Below are 15,947 nucleotides of genomic sequence, written 5' to 3' on the forward strand. Positions count from 1 at the left end.
TCGCAAGGCCATCGGGGCAACAACAAACGTGGTACTATACATTTTGACCTGTTAACAATACATTATTAATGAGAGACCAAGTGATAGTTTCCAACGACAATTTACGCTACAACTTAGCTGTAAATAAGTTGTTATTAGCGTTGTTAACGCTAATTGTGGTCTACAAAGAAGATATTTGAGATAATTTGGACATTTGATGTGGGATTCAAGATTTTGGTATTTTAGTTTTAACACTCATAATGATTTGTGTGACACTTTTTCGTCAAACAAAATGTTCATTTTACAAAAAAAAAAAAAAAAAAAAAACATTCGCGAGTACTTTTAACGTTCGGTTCGAATCCGAAAACAGACTAAACAAGATATTGAGAAAATGCATAGAATCCTAAATTATTCACAAACAGGCGGCCAAAATAGCATTGGGACAATAAAATATGCACATAACATGTCTTAAATTGCTCAAGAAGTTTTAGGATATGGTTTATTATATAAAATTACATATAATATGTTCATAAACTCGGTTTATAATCATTTTTTTTGTGTAAAAAATCATCAATGAAATTCACTGTAGCTAATTATGCTTTTATTAAAGTTTTATGTGTAAAAATGTCCTTCTTTGGCTGCACATTTCACCTTGTCAATATTTGAGAAGTTATTAATGTCGTTTACAAAATGGTGCATCTTTTAAATGACATGCCAACTGCAAAAGCAGGTGCGAATGCAGAAGTGAATGCAATTTGATTATTTTTGACATGTTTCCGAAGAGCCAAAAAGTGCGTACCAACACCAGGTGAGATGTTTTCTTTAAATATTTCCAGCCTTTGTTCATCAGTACTCTCAGGATTTTGGACCGGGATGCTTTCCAAAGCAAAACGAGTTACGTCTTTAAACAGTTTGTTTTTACAATAAGTGTTTCCATTTTTCTGTTCAATTTTATCTAACTCATCAATGATACGACGTACTTGGAGATCCTTCTGTACATCTTGTCTCGCATTGTCAATACACACAATGTCCCCTTTGCAAATATATTTTTCAAATTCTTTATGGCTATCCCGAAGGTATTCTGCAGCGGACTTGTCGTTATCACTGTGTGTTAAAATGATAAAAGCGAATTTTTCAACATTGTCTCCAAATATTTTTAAGAAATGTTCAACTAATTTAACTTTGTCAGGAGTAAAATGATCGGGCCGCATCACACAACCTATTGCTGTGATTCCAGGCAAGGAAAGACCTATGACTTTAATGATTTCATCGAAGATTTGATCGTGTGTAAATTGCGTGTCACAAAAGCCGGGACAATCAATAACTTCTATTCGTCTTCCAAAACGTATCCCTGTCTAAACAGAAAAAGACAGAACAAGGTTAAAAGGTTATACCAAGTACATAACATAATTTAAGAAAAAAACCTAACGAGTGATTTCTGCAGCTATTGAAAAAATACATCTAATACTTTATATAAAAACAAATTATGCTTTATGAATATTGACCGTTATAACATATATAAAGGGCATGAGAGAAGTTTACTCAACAAGTTAAATAGTAACATATTTTTTATGTGTAGGTGAGACAAAATTGATACATTTTAACCGATTTCCTGGCAACGAGATATGCCTTAAAAATATTTCTTAAAAACCTTACCTTTCGTTCAACATGTCTTGTTACTGACTTGGAACTCAGTCTCTCCACGAAACAATTATCATGTCCCTTTTGCAGTCCCAAAATAGAGTTGCCTGTTGCACTTTTTCCATCTCCCGTTTTACCGACAAGCACCAAGCGTATATCTGTTTAATTTATGTATATATCGTCAGAGGATATACTTAAAATATCAACTCGTGATAAGTTAGGTAAAGACATTTCACTAAAAAAAGTACAAATTAAATGTTACTGATACATCTATTAACTGGATTGAACCATCGGACGTGCGATCAACACAGTTTTACTTGAATCTAAATCGACTTCAGTGAAACATAAAAACCACTGTTAAGTAACAAAAAATGTCCTGTAAATCTTCAAGCCCGATTTCCAACCCAATATTTCTCCCATGCATGAATCTCGGCAGACATAACAGCTCTGTTATTACCGCTTTACATAAGTGCGTACTCTGCGATGGTCAGTTAACGTAAAAATCATTGTTAGAGCCAACACTTGTTTAGAATATTCAATTGTGTTTCTTTTACTCCGTTTACATTTAGAAAATGAACGGTTTAGGTAGTTACCATTGCCGCAGCCATAAGGAAAGTCAACTGAAGTACCACTGTTGGACGCCACTATCAACACATATATATTTCATAACATCATTGTAAAATATACTTTGAACAATTTATATTTAATTCTATGCAAAGCAATATTGTATTTCGTAGCCAATGGCGGTTACGTAAGATGGACAACATGGTCACACTTTATAACTCGTAAGTTAGCTATCCGATTTTCTATAATTTCTATAATGTAGTGATAACATTCAAGATAAAGACTTTTTATACTTCACTTCTTAATAACATATATGAATACGCTTTGTAATATTTTGACTATAACATTTTGATGAATACAAAAAAAAAGATATTGACTGCCTTGAGGGTGACACTGCATTCATTTAACCTTTGGAAAATACTGTCAAACATGGTTTTGCCTCGGGCGACAATATTTACCTCCGGTTAACAATATGCACTATCATCCTAAAGAAGGCAGTGAATCAACATTATATAACATCCAATTTCTTGAACAGTAAAACACCTTAAAAACTCCATAACAGTTTAATTTGTAAATCGCTTGAATATTGCTTTATCGGAAGCACAAATTTAATAAAATCTGTTGAAATATGCTACATTTATAGTTTCTATATCATTTCGTTTTTTAATTGAGTTCCAGAGATCGGCCCACGACGACAGGCATTACAATTCTTCAAATAATTCTTAAAGGGACTGAATACCAGATTGGAACAAAAGAGTTCTTTTCTGTAACAAATCTCAAGACAATTATTTAGTAGAATGTGTTACGCTTTGATATCAAACGAGCATTGAACAACTAATCGACGATAAATTTTCGTCTTTTGAACAAAGAATTAATAGTACACAGAGGGATTTAAGTACGCAAATTCAACATTCTTTGTCAACCAGCAATAATTATGTGTTTAAGAAAAAAAGAAATGAGGCTCAGTTCAAGGCTAACGCGCACGTGCTTGAGAAACTCCAGGAGGCGGGCTCTAGTCTACAAGATGTCACCTCAACCCAACCGGAAGAGGCATTTCTGAAAGCGCGTGAACAGATTGTAGAAGGTATAGACTTACTCAAACATAGGCAAAAGTTGGTAAAATTGGCTGACAGTTCTGAGCATGGCTGGAAAGTGGTTCAGGAGTATGAAGTGCACCCTCTCGCCGAAGATTCTGACGACGAAAAGAAAATATACAAAGCGCAGCTCAAGGCAGACCGCAAGATCCGAGAGGAGCGTCGGGTTCGTTCTAGGCGTTTCAACCCGTATTCCACGGCTCCTTCTCCGCCAGTGTCGCAGTCACTTCCGGTTCCCAGGCGTCCAGGCGTTTGCTTCCAGTGCGGCATGCCCGGGCATTGGCGTTGCGACCACACCGGGGCTCGTTCCGGGGCGGCCCAGGCAGCGGTGCCGGATAATACTAATCAGATTAGTAGCACTTTGCTTTGCTCTCTTAGCGCTCTGGCGAACATATATGTTCAAATACTGATTCAGCTTGTAAAAGCGTGCTAATTAGTGAAACAAGTTCAGGCAAAACAGTAAGTTCTGGTACTGAAACTCCAGTTGGTAGATTAAAATCCTGTTACGCACATTGGGCTCAGGCAGGAGCAAATGATCATGTTTTAGATGTTATCCGAAACGGATATAAGATTCCATTCAAGGACATTCCAGATAGGGTCCTTTTGGGTAATAACAAATCTGCCAGGGACAACGTAAGTTTCGTTAATTCTGAAATAAGCAAGCTTTTAGCTAAGGAATGTATAAGTGAAGTGACAGACGTCCCGCACGTGGTGAACCCGCTTACGGTAGCATATGGCAAAAATGGTAAAGCTCGTTTTGTATTGGACTGTAGGCATATTAATCAGCATTTGTACAAATTCAAATTTTGCTTTGAAAATCAAGAAGTTGCAAAAACAATGTTAGAGAAAGGGGATTTTATTTTCACTTTTGATTTAAAGTCGGCTTACCACCATATCCAAATTTTTACAGAACATAGCATATATCTGGGTTTTGCATGGCATTTTCAAGGAAAAGATCGTTACTTTGTTTACAATGTCTTAGCTTTCGGACTGAGCACAGCTGGGTATATTTTTTCCAAATGTTTGCGAGCTGTTGTTAGCAAATGGAGAGCCATGGGTTACAAGGTAATAATGTTTTTAGATGATGGTCTTGGAGGTGAACAACAGTTGGTAAGAGCGTTGCAGGCTAGTGAGTATATACACTCGGATTTGGTAAACTTTGGTTTCTTGATAGCTGATGAAAAATGTCACTGGGCTCCTTGTCAGACGCTTGTTTGGCTTGGTTATCGCTGGGATATGGAAAAAGGTGAGATTTATGTTACAGACGAAAGGCTCGAGAGAGCTTTGGTTTTGTTAAACGAGATTATTAATCTTGTTGTCGCTGGAGGCGTTTTAATTCCTGCCCTTAGATTGGCACAATTAGTTGGCCAGATTGTGTCAATGAAAAGTGCTGTAGGCACTGCTGTAAGGTTCGAACCCGGTCTTTATATGACTGCATATTGTTAAGAGCGAGCTGGAAGGCTCCCGTTATAGTGACGAGTAAAGCTCTAGATGAGCTCTTGTTGTGGAAGAAACATTTAAAATGTCTAAATGTTGCTAGTATAGCAGTATCCGATGTAGTCGATAGTGTGCAGGTTTACTGCGATGCTAGCTCTACAGGCTATGGTGGTTATATTGAGGGCTACGAGAACAGTGAAGTAGTAGGTTCTTGGTCAGAAGAAGAAGCTATTTTGAGTTCTACCTGGCGTGAGCTAGAGGCTGTTCATCGTGTGGTACGTAGTGAAAATAAAATGCTGGAAGGAAGTGCAGATCTTGTTAACACCGACAACAAAAATGTTGTACAAATAATTTCTAACGGCAGTAAAAAGCCATATATGCATAAAATTGCTTTGTCCATTAACGAGGTTTGCCAAGAAAAAGACATTGATCTTAAAACCAAATGGGTACCACGCTGTGACAATGTTCAAGCATATACGTTAAGTAAAAATGGCGACTGTGACGACTGGTCTATTTGTAATTGGATTTTCAGATCGCTGGACGAGTTGTGGGGCCCACACACTTGCGATAGATTCGCTACAGACTATAATGCAAAGTGCTTATGCTTTAATTCTAGGTACTGGTGTCCGGGTACTTCCGGTGTTGATGCTTTTGCACATATTTGGTCGAATGATATAAACTGGCTTGTTCCGCCTCCCGCATTTATATGCAAATGTATTCGAAAAATTGAGAAAGAAAAATGTAAATGTACACTGATGGTTCCAATATGGAAAAGTGCGCCTTTTTGGCCTTTGCTTTGTTACTAGCATTGAGATTTTTCAGCCCGGAGTTTTGACGTCATCAGGCCGAGGTAGAAACGGCATATTTGATGGAAGGCCGCTTAAATTCGGCTTTGTAGCATTGAAATGCAGATTTTGATTTGTTTATGATATCTTCAGGCCTACGGATCGAACAAGCCATAGAGGCGGAAGTTCGCGCCGGGGAGGCAGACAATAGCCGGTTTATGGACTTGTCCAAGAAGATGGCTACCATGATGACACAAAGTAAAAGTGACAATACAAATGTGAAGTATTTTTCGTATTTCAAGAAGTGGGAACAATTTATTGTGCCACAAAGCGGATCGGCTTTACCAGCTTCGCCTATATATGTGGCACTTTACCTGACAGATTTGATTGATAAAAAGTGTTCAACTAGTGTTATTTCTTCTACTGTTTATGCAATTAAGTGGGCGCATAACATACGAAATTTATCGGATCCTACAGAAAATATGTTTGTAAAGAATCTGTTAGAGACTGCTAAACGATCGTGTTCAAAACCTGTAGTTAAGAAAGAGCCAGTTACTTCAGAAATGTTAATTCAGCTTTGTAACATATATTCGCATGTAAGTGATTTACTTGTTGTCAGAGATTTATGTATGATAGTTGTATCATATGCTCGATTTTTACGTTACGATGAAATTAGCAATTTGAGATGTACTGATATAAAATCCTTTGATTCATATTTTTCCTTTAAATTAAGAAAAAGTAAACCTGACCAATACAGATTTGGTAAGAAATAGTAATTTGTAAAGGGAATTCTGCCGCTTGTCCTTATCTTTTGTTAGAGAAGTATTTGAAATTATCTGGACAGAACACGTTTTCGGACAATTTCCTTTTTCGACCTTGTTTTCGATCAAAAACAAATTGTAAACTGATATACAAGAAATAAAGCACTTAGTTACACTAGGGCTCGAGAGTGTTTGGTCGGTCGGCTAAGAGAAGTCGCCGGCACGTTTGAGTTAGGCTTGCACTCTTTACGCTCAGGTGGCGCCACAAGGGCAGCAAACTCTGGGGTTTCTGATCGTTGTTTAAAGAGGCATGGCCGCTGGAAATGCGATTCAAGCAAAGATGTCTATATTGCAGATTCTGTTGAAAAGAGACTGGAAGTGTCTCGAGTTTTGGAATTGTAAAAGAGCTGCAAAACGTACTTAAAATCATATTTCTCAGCCCGTTCTTTTTATTTTCTACAATAACACGTCGAATGAAAGCATTTTGTCTTGTTTCGTTTTATTAAGATGAGTATTTAAGTAGAGCTAAGTCTTGAATTTTCAAGCGTTTCGTAGAATAGCGAAGAAAACATTGTCTTATGCGGTACAGTAATATAAAGATTAGTTGTATGCATGAGGTTTTCGTGCAGGAAAGATATTGGATATTGTTCATTCTACCGGACGATTGCTTACAGTGCACATCAAATTATATAAATTAAAATAAAGCAATATTTTTATTGATGTATTTTTGATACAAAACATTTAAACAATAATTGTTTTTGTCAAATAGTCAGTTTATCAAGTCATATTGTTAACATATTCAGCAAGTGAGGCCCGACATGGTGACTTGAAACCTTTTACCGGCAAAAGGGACAAACGGGCACACGTTTCCAGAGTGACTTTTTCAAAAAGGCCATTTTTATCTCTGGTTTTGCGTGGGCGATTCGAGTCACAGCTGAATATATTGTTTTGCTTGGTAACTGGCTCAATTGTTGTTTATATATATTTCTGCATAACACATATATACATGTATACATAACTATTTGTATCTCGACCATGCCGGTATTACAATAACACGTCGGATGAAAGCATTTTGACTTGTTTCTTTTTATTAAGATGAGTATTTAAGTAGAGCTTAGACGCTGAATTTAACAAATGCAAATACATAGAGCGTTACCTTCTAGTGCTTGCGGTCTGCGCCTGAAACAAAAGACGAATCATAACTATTGTGTCTTCCGATACAATTTACACGCTACAAGACGCTAAAAGAATATATGTTTGGAGACTTGGTATATTTCAACAAATACTGTTGTAATCATGCCTTAAATGAAACATTTTCTTTGGTACAATATAGAATTGATGGTAAAGCCAGAAATTATACATACGCTTTTAAAACAACAAATCACTGATGCAGGATATCAATTTTTGATCCTTGAATCTTTTGTAATTTGCTTAAAATTTCACCTAGAAATAATTAAATCTGTAATATTAACTGCATGTCGATTCTGTAAAACGTTTTTCGGAAAAAAATAAGCTTTTTAGCTTAAACAAACCCTGTTTCCTTCCTTTGTTAGTTTATCTGCTTTTGAACGATAAACAATTCGGAAAAGTATTGTTATAGCCCTATTATCACCGTCGTCGAGTAGACTAATCTAGCTTGGTAATAACTAGAACGTTAACGATTATCATACTTGTACAATTGGTATCAGCGACAAAAGGCAAATCTGTAAATGTCTATACAGGACTGACATTTATATTTGCTCATGTAAAAGATAATGAAACGATTGCGATGCTCTTGTTTTAACTTTCACTTAAACGAGTGACACTATTTTTGCTTAACAAATTTCCTAACGTATTGATACTGGTAAGATCTGGTCCGATCTATTTAGAGAGGAATATGGTTTAGCTGTCAAGTTCAAAGATACTATTAACATAAATACCTACCCAGGTACTTCCCCGCCGCCCCGATTTGCCTTTTCTTTTCCTGAAAAACGTTATTAAGTAAACATTCTTGCATTTACGCTCAAAAGATATATGGCGATATGAATTGATATCGAATTCGTTTGCCATTAATGGTTTGGTGCCCGAATCTGAACACATTTGAAAGATTTGTCGTAGCTAGTATCAATTTCGCACGATACAAATCTTGTTTAATTTTAAACATCTGTCAGAGTACATGGTCACACTCTTATACGTCTTGATCGTTTATTAAATCGACAACTAATCATTTGTATTAAAACAAGTGGAAACAAGCACTGAAAAGGGAACATATTCTTTTAAGTAGCTTCTGCTTGCAATTTTGTATTAGTCTCCCTTGGTCTGGGTATAATAGTATAAGGAATTTATAGCCTGACGCCCCAAACTATAAACAATAAGACTCTTATTATCCATTTCGTTAGAGAAGTAATATATTTATGCTTATAAATGTTAGGCGCTTAGGGTCTGAATAAAGTCACCTTAAGACAAAACTTTGCATAAGTATTCTAAAACAGAGTGTTCAGTAACTTTCTTTCAGGCAAATGCTTCTTAATTCTTGACGTAGTGAAACTAAATGTATGTTTCTACGTATGAATAACAATATTACAAACTACACTTAAGACCAATTTTTGCCGCTTTAAAACTAATACAACTGGATGAAAACTAGCGTCATTATTAGAGGAGTCAGTTTAGTCAATTTCGATTTGTTTAGATATCGGATACTTAAAACTTTTCTAAAAGCGGTTACGCATTTAACACACACGATGTGTCATGACCACAGTTCTTTTCAACGATCATGCATTTAAAACACAAAAACATGACGGTAGCTACATTTATATATATTTAATCAAACAACTTATCGTCTATTGCCTTTGAGTGCATGCAAAAATATTGCTAGGGGTCCGTTATACAGTACTACACACCTTAATTTACGACTTTTATTTCTTCACTTTTATATTACATATATTTTAAATGCTTTGCAATATTTTGACTATCAATCAGATTTATCAACTACTAACACACTGAATTCATAAAACTGGTTTTGTTGAATACAATGAAATAGATATTGACTGCCTATTAGAGTTACAGTGCATATTTGTAACTTTTGGGAAATACTGCCAAACATGGTTTTGACTCGGTCGACAATATCCACCCCAGGTTGACAATATGCACTGTCATCCTAAAGACGGCAATGAATCAACATTTATAGAATATCCAATTTCTTAAACAGCAAAATACCTGAACAACTCCATAACAGTTTAATTTTTATAATCAAAGAAATATCGCTTTATCGGAAGCACAAATTTAATTACATCTGTTGAAATACGCTTCATTTATAGTTTTTATATAATTTTACTTTTAAAAGGATTGGGTTCGAGAGACCGGCCACAGACGACTGGCATACAATTTGAGTTTAATTAATTCTTGAGTATAGTTTATGCGTAGGTGAGCTTCAAAATGGTATTTCTTATAAACTGAATTTAACAAATGCAAATACATAGAACGTTACCTTCCAGTGTTTGCGGTCTGCGCCTGAAACAAGAGACAAATCATAACTATTGTGTATTCCGATACCATTTACATGCTTCAAGACACAAAATGAATATATGTAGGGACACTTGGTATATTTCAACCAAAAAATGTTGTAATCATGCTGTTTAGAAAACTTTTTCTTTGGTACAATATAGAGCTTATGGTAAAGCCAGAAAGTATAAATAGGCTTTATAAACAACATAATAATGATGCAGAATGCATATTTTTTTATCTTTATATTATTTGTTATTGGCCTAAAATTTCAACTAGCAAGTATTAAATCTGTAATATTAACTGCATGCCGATTCTGTAAAACATGTCTCAGAAAAAAAAAGCTTTTTAGCTTAAACAAACCCTGTTTCCTTCCTTAGTTAGTTTATCTGCTTTTGAACGATAAACAATTCGGAAAAGTATTGTTATAGCCCTATTATCACCGTCGTCGAGTAGACTAATCTAGCTTGGTAATAACTAGAACGTTAACGATTATCATACTTGTACAATTGGTATCAGCGACAAAAGGCAAATCTGTAAATGTCTATACAGGACTGACATTTATATTTGCTCATGTAAAAGATAATGAAACGATTGCGATGCTCTTGTTTTAACTTTCACTTAAACGAGTGACACTATTTCTGCTTAACAAATTTCCTAACGTATTGATACTGGTAAGATCTGGTCCGATCTATTTAGAGAGGAACATGGTTTAGCTGTCAAGTTCAAAGATACTATTAACATAAATACCTACCCAGGTACTTCCCCGCCGCCCCGATTTGCCTTTTCTTTTCCTGAAAAACGTTATTAAGTAAACATTCTTGCATTTACGCTCAAAAGATATATGGCGATATGAATTGATATCGAATTCGTTTGCCATTAATGGTTTGGTGCCCAAATCTGAACACATTTGAAAGATTTGTCGTAGCTAGTATCAATTTCGCACGATACAAATCTTGTTTAATTTTAAACATCTGTCAGAGTATATGGTCACACTCTTATACGTCTTGATCGTTTATTTAATCGACAACTAATCATTTGTATTAAAACAAGTGGAAACAAGCACTGAAAAGGGAACATATTCTTTTAAGTAGCTTCTGCTTGCAATTTTGTGTTAGTCTCCCTTGGTCTGGGTATAATAGTATAAGGAATTTATAGCCTGACGCCCCAAACTATAAACAATAAGACTCTTATTATCCATTTCGTTAGAGAAGTAATATATTTATGCTTATAAATGTTAGGCGCTTAGGGTCTGAATAAAGTCACCTTAAGACAAAACTTTGCATAAGTATTTTAAAACAGAGTGTTGAGTAACTTTCTTTCAGGCAAATGCTTCTTAATTCTTGACGTAGTGAAACTAAATGTGAGTTTCTACGTATGAATAACAATATTACAAACTACACTTAAGACCAATTTTTGCCGCTTTAAAACTAATACAACTGGATGAAAACTAGCGTCATTATTAGAGGAGTCAGTTTAGTCAATTTCGATTTGTTTAGATATCGGATACTTAAACCTTTCTAAAAGCGGTTACGCATTTAACACACACGATGTTTCATTACCATAGTTCTTTTCAACGATCATGCATTTAAAACACTAAAACATGACGGTAGCTACTACATTTATATATATTTAATCAAACAACTTATCGTCTATTGCCTTTGAGTGCATGCAAAAATATTGCTAGGGGTCCGTTATACAGTACTACACACATTAATTTACGACTTTTATTTCTTCACTTTTATATTACATATATTTTAAATGCTTTGCAATATTTTGACTATCAATCAGATTTATCAACTACTAACACACTGAATTCATAAAACTGGTTTTGTTGAATACAATGAAATAGATATTGACTGCCTATTAGAGTTAAAGTGCATATTTGTAACTTTTGGGAAATACTGCCAAACATGGTTTTGAATCGGTCGACAATATTCACCCCAGGTTGACAATATGCACTGTCATCCTAATGACGGCAATAAATCAACATTTATAGAATATCCAATTTCATAAACAGCAAAACACCTGAACAACTCCATAACAGTTTAATTTTTATAATCAAAGAAATATCGCTTTATCGGAAGCACAGATTTAATTACATCTGTTGAAATACGCTTCATTTATAGTTTTTATATAATTTTACTTTTAATAGGATTGGGTTCGAGAGACCGGCCACAGACGACTGGCATACAATTTGAGTTTAATTAATTCTTGAGTATAGTTTATGCGTAGGTGAGCTTCAAAATGGTATTTCTTATAAACTGAATTTAACAAATGCAAATACATAGAACGTTACCTTCCAGTGTTTGCGGTCTGCGCCTGAAACAAGAGACAAATCATAACTATTGTGTATTCCGATACCATTTACATGCTTCAAGACACAAAATGAATATATGTAGGGACACTTGGTATATTTCAACAAAAATGTTGTAATCATGCTGTTAAGAAAACCTTTTCTTTGGTACAATATAGAGTTTATGGTAAAGCCAGAAAGTATAAATAGGCTTTTTAAACAACATATCATTGATGCAGAATGCATATTTTTTTATCTTTATATTATTTGTTATTGGCCTAAAATTTCAACTAGCAAGTATTAAATCTGTAATATTAACTGCATGCCGATTATGTAAAACGTGTTTTAGAAAGCAATGAGCTTGACAACTTAGAAAAACTCTGTTTCCTTCATTTGTTAGTTTGTCTGATTTTGAATGATAAACAATTCTGAAAAAAGTATTGTTATAGTCCTTTTATCACCGTCGTCGTATAAACAATTCTTGCTTGGGAAGAACTAGAAATAACTTTATCTTAAACGTCAAGTGACACTATTTCTGCTAAACAAATTTCCTAACGTATTGATACTGGTAAGTTCTGGTTTGATTCTGGTTAGATCTATTTGAAGAGGAACATGACAAAGCTAAGCTGTGAAGTAAAAAAAGATGATATAAACATAAATACCTACCCAGGTACTTCCCCGCCCCGATTTACCTGTTCTTTTCCTGAAAAATGTTATTAAGTAAACATTTTTGTATTAACGTTCGAAAGATATTTGGCGATATGAATTGATATCGAATTCGTTTACCATTTCTGGTTTGGTGCCCGAATCTGAACACATTTGAAAGTATTTGTCGTAGCTAGTATCAATTGCGCACGATACAAATCTTGTTAAATTTTAAACATCTGTCCGAGTATATAGTCACAATCTTACAAGACTTGATAGTTTATGAAATCGACAATCAATGAATTGTATAAAACACGTGGAAACAAACACTGAAAGGGGAACATATTCTTTTAAGTTACTGCTGCTTGCAATATTGTAATAGTTTTCTTTGGTCTGAGTATAATTGTATAAGGAATTTATAGCAGCATGGCGCCCCAAACTATAAACAACAAGCCTCTTATTATCCAATTCGTTAGAGAAGTCATATATAGTGCTCATAAATGTTAGACGCTTAAGAGTCTGAATAAAGATATTTTAAGACAAAACTTTGTGTAAGTATTCTAAAACAGAAGGTTCAGTAAGTATATTGCAGGCAAATGCTTGTTAGTTCTTGACGTAGCAAATCTACATGTTTTTTCTATGTATGAATAATAATATTACAAATAACAATAAAGACCACACAACAAGATGAAAACTAGCATCATTGTTAGAAGAGTTAGTTTCGGTTTTGTGTAGATGTGTAACTATGTTTCATGACCACAGTTTCTTTTATGATCATGCATTCCAAACTCTAGAACATGACGATTGAGAAATTTGTTTGTTTATCTAATCAAACAATTAATCGTGTACAGCCTTTGAGTGCATGCAAAAATATTGCTAGGGGTCCGTTACACAGTACTACACATCTTTTAACTAAGCTTAACATTTTCGCAAATGTGTATCGTCCACATTTTAATGCTCATACAATCACACACACACGTTCCCTTTTTCTTATTCATGCTTTAACTGTATGGTTTTGATAAAAAAAAGAAAGTCCTGTTTATCCTACAAATATGCGTTTTTGATCTATATGCAAATAGTGTAATAATTTGTTTGAATTTGAGTATTGTAGATAGGCATTAAATACTGAGATAGTTTTTGTTTAGTATTTAATTGAAAGGACAAGCATCATAATAATAATTATATAAAAAAAACATATTAGTGTTTGTTAAGAAAATATATTAATACCAAAAATGCTATTTCTTTGTAATAACCTTTTTTTAAACAAGAAAGCAAAGAACAAGAGGGACATGATGGCCCTTAAATACTCACCTAAGCAAAGGGCCAACACTCTGAGATAAAGCATCAATAAAAATAGTAGTTTTAGAGGAGATATTTTTAAATCAAAACAAGAAGTTGACAAGATTGTTGTTGTTGTTGATTAATCGTGACCCCTTCATGTATTTTGAAGAAGGTTTCCCAATGAAGCTTCCTGTAAAGTTTCATTGATTTTGGAGTGGTAGTTTTAGAGAAGATGTTTTTATTTAAGGAAAACAAGAGTTGGGCATTTTGTTGTTGTTGTTGTTGTTTATGATCAATCGTGACCCTATTATTGTATTTTTGTAGAGGGTTACACAGGGAAGCTTTTTGTAAAGTTTTAAAAATTCGATGTGGTAGTTTCAGATGATATTTTTAAAGCAAAACAGTTAGTCAGACATTTTGTTGTTGTTGCTGTTGTTGCTGCTGTTGTTGTTGTTTTTCAATCCTGACACCTTGTTGTATTTTTGTAGAGGGCCACCGAAGGAAGCTTCCTGTAAAGATTCATTGAATTTGGACTGGTAGTTTCAGAGGAGATTTATTTAAGCAATTGTTGACGGACGGACGGACGGACGGACGCACGAACGGGCAGGTGGGCGGACAAACGGACGGACGGACTTATGGACGGACAAAGACCGATCACTTCGTGCTCTGGTGAGGCAACAAACAAAATAAACATACAAATGTCTAGATAATAGCATGTGTTAAGGTTTGATGTTGATTCCGATAATACTATTTATTTTGGTACAACGCTATTTATGGGTCAATGTTTAATATTGTCCTTTTAGGCAATTCATAGCGATTTATTATTTTGATAATAATGTAAAACAAATTAAGTTTACGCGAATATGTGTTTGTCGGTATTACACTTCGTTAGAAGTTACTAAAGTTCCTATGTCAGTCAGGGGCCATACTTTGCATTAAGGATAATATGGAGCTATGTTCGATCGTTGTATAATTGTTGAGAATAACTGTATGAAGAATTTACGACAATGGCGTTGAGGCAAAAAATGCCGACTTGACCTTAAACTCCTCTGTGCGAGGAGAACATGAGTTATTAGCAGGGACGCTACAAACTATTAATACATTTACTCAGATCTAGTTAGGTGAATAATTATAAATGTTTGCGACTAACCAACGTTCAATTAAGTTTATGTTAACGTATAATGAATATATATTAATATTAACTTAAACATGATACACACACACATCGAGAATACTGTCCTTTTCCTCCTTATGTTGATTCATTATCAACAGGAAGTTTCCATAAATGTCCAAAAACTAATTATCATTTGTTTAAAGTTTAAAATACATTTTTCTCTGTGGTATGCTTAAACTGATTGTTAACATATTCACAGGCCTTCAATGCCTCGATTCATTTCACTACACCAATTGCCGTTAACAAAGCCTTTACAAAACTTATTGATCGATATATATAGGTAATCTATATAAAACACATGAAGATATTATTCTTTACGAGAGCAAAGCGTGTAAAGGTTCTTTTTTAAAACAAAAGTCATCAATAAAAATGTCGCATACCTTTAAATACGGAAAACATTTCAATTGAAATAAGTATTCAAGCAAATATATGATAAGTCCGTGATATTAACTTGTTCACAGCAAAAGTAAACTTAACCTATATGATTACATGACCGTTGTGAGACAAGAAAGACAATTACGCGTGCCGAGCTAGGCTTCTCAAATTCAGTGGCGTTATTGATCGACAATAAACCTATGACAGTCATTATGGCTATCGCGAAATTTAAAGTGTATTAATGGTGATTCGGAAAGCTTCTCAATCATTTTCACCCAAACTCACACTTCCTTGAGCAGCTGATGCAGGCAGAGCAACAAGAAATGTTATCTCGATGAATTTAAAATCTGACAAATTAGCCTGTAAGCCAAATCATCCCTCAGGTGAAAATAAATGCACGATATAAGTCACATGTACAAAGAAACCATCACAAGA

At 34.6% G+C, this 15,947-nt stretch overlaps 1 protein-coding gene across 5 annotated transcripts; it reads right to left on the bottom strand.

Moving 5' to 3' along the window:
- Window positions 1-519: 519 nt before the first annotated feature.
- On the bottom strand, window positions 520-15,631 carry LOC128203009 (GTPase IMAP family member 9-like). 5 transcript variants are annotated; one of them, XM_052904249.1, is made up of 10 exons: window positions 15,518-15,631; window positions 12,704-12,740; window positions 12,041-12,063; window positions 10,496-10,535; window positions 9,728-9,750; window positions 8,185-8,224; window positions 7,418-7,440; window positions 2,214-2,264; window positions 1,636-1,778; window positions 520-1,334 (listed from the first exon to the last, which is right to left on the bottom strand). In XM_052904249.1, exons 1-10 carry the CDS (start codon window positions 15,534-15,536, stop codon window positions 663-665), a joined length of 1,071 nt encoding a protein of 356 aa, XP_052760209.1. In that variant the 5' UTR covers window positions 15,537-15,631; the 3' UTR covers window positions 520-662. The 5 variants fall into 5 exon arrangements, with proteins under 5 accessions (XP_052760209.1, XP_052760208.1, XP_052760205.1 ...); XM_052904248.1 differs by lacking the exon at window positions 15,518-15,631 and adding an exon at window positions 13,994-14,064; XM_052904245.1 differs by lacking the exons at window positions 2,214-2,264; window positions 15,518-15,631 and adding an exon at window positions 13,994-14,064.
- Between the last annotated feature and the right edge of the window lie 316 nt (window positions 15,632-15,947).

The sequence above is a fragment of the Mya arenaria genome, chromosome 9 (assembly GCF_026914265.1).
Source record: "Mya arenaria isolate MELC-2E11 chromosome 9, ASM2691426v1".
Lineage (NCBI taxonomy): Eukaryota > Metazoa > Mollusca > Bivalvia > Myida > Myidae > Mya > Mya arenaria.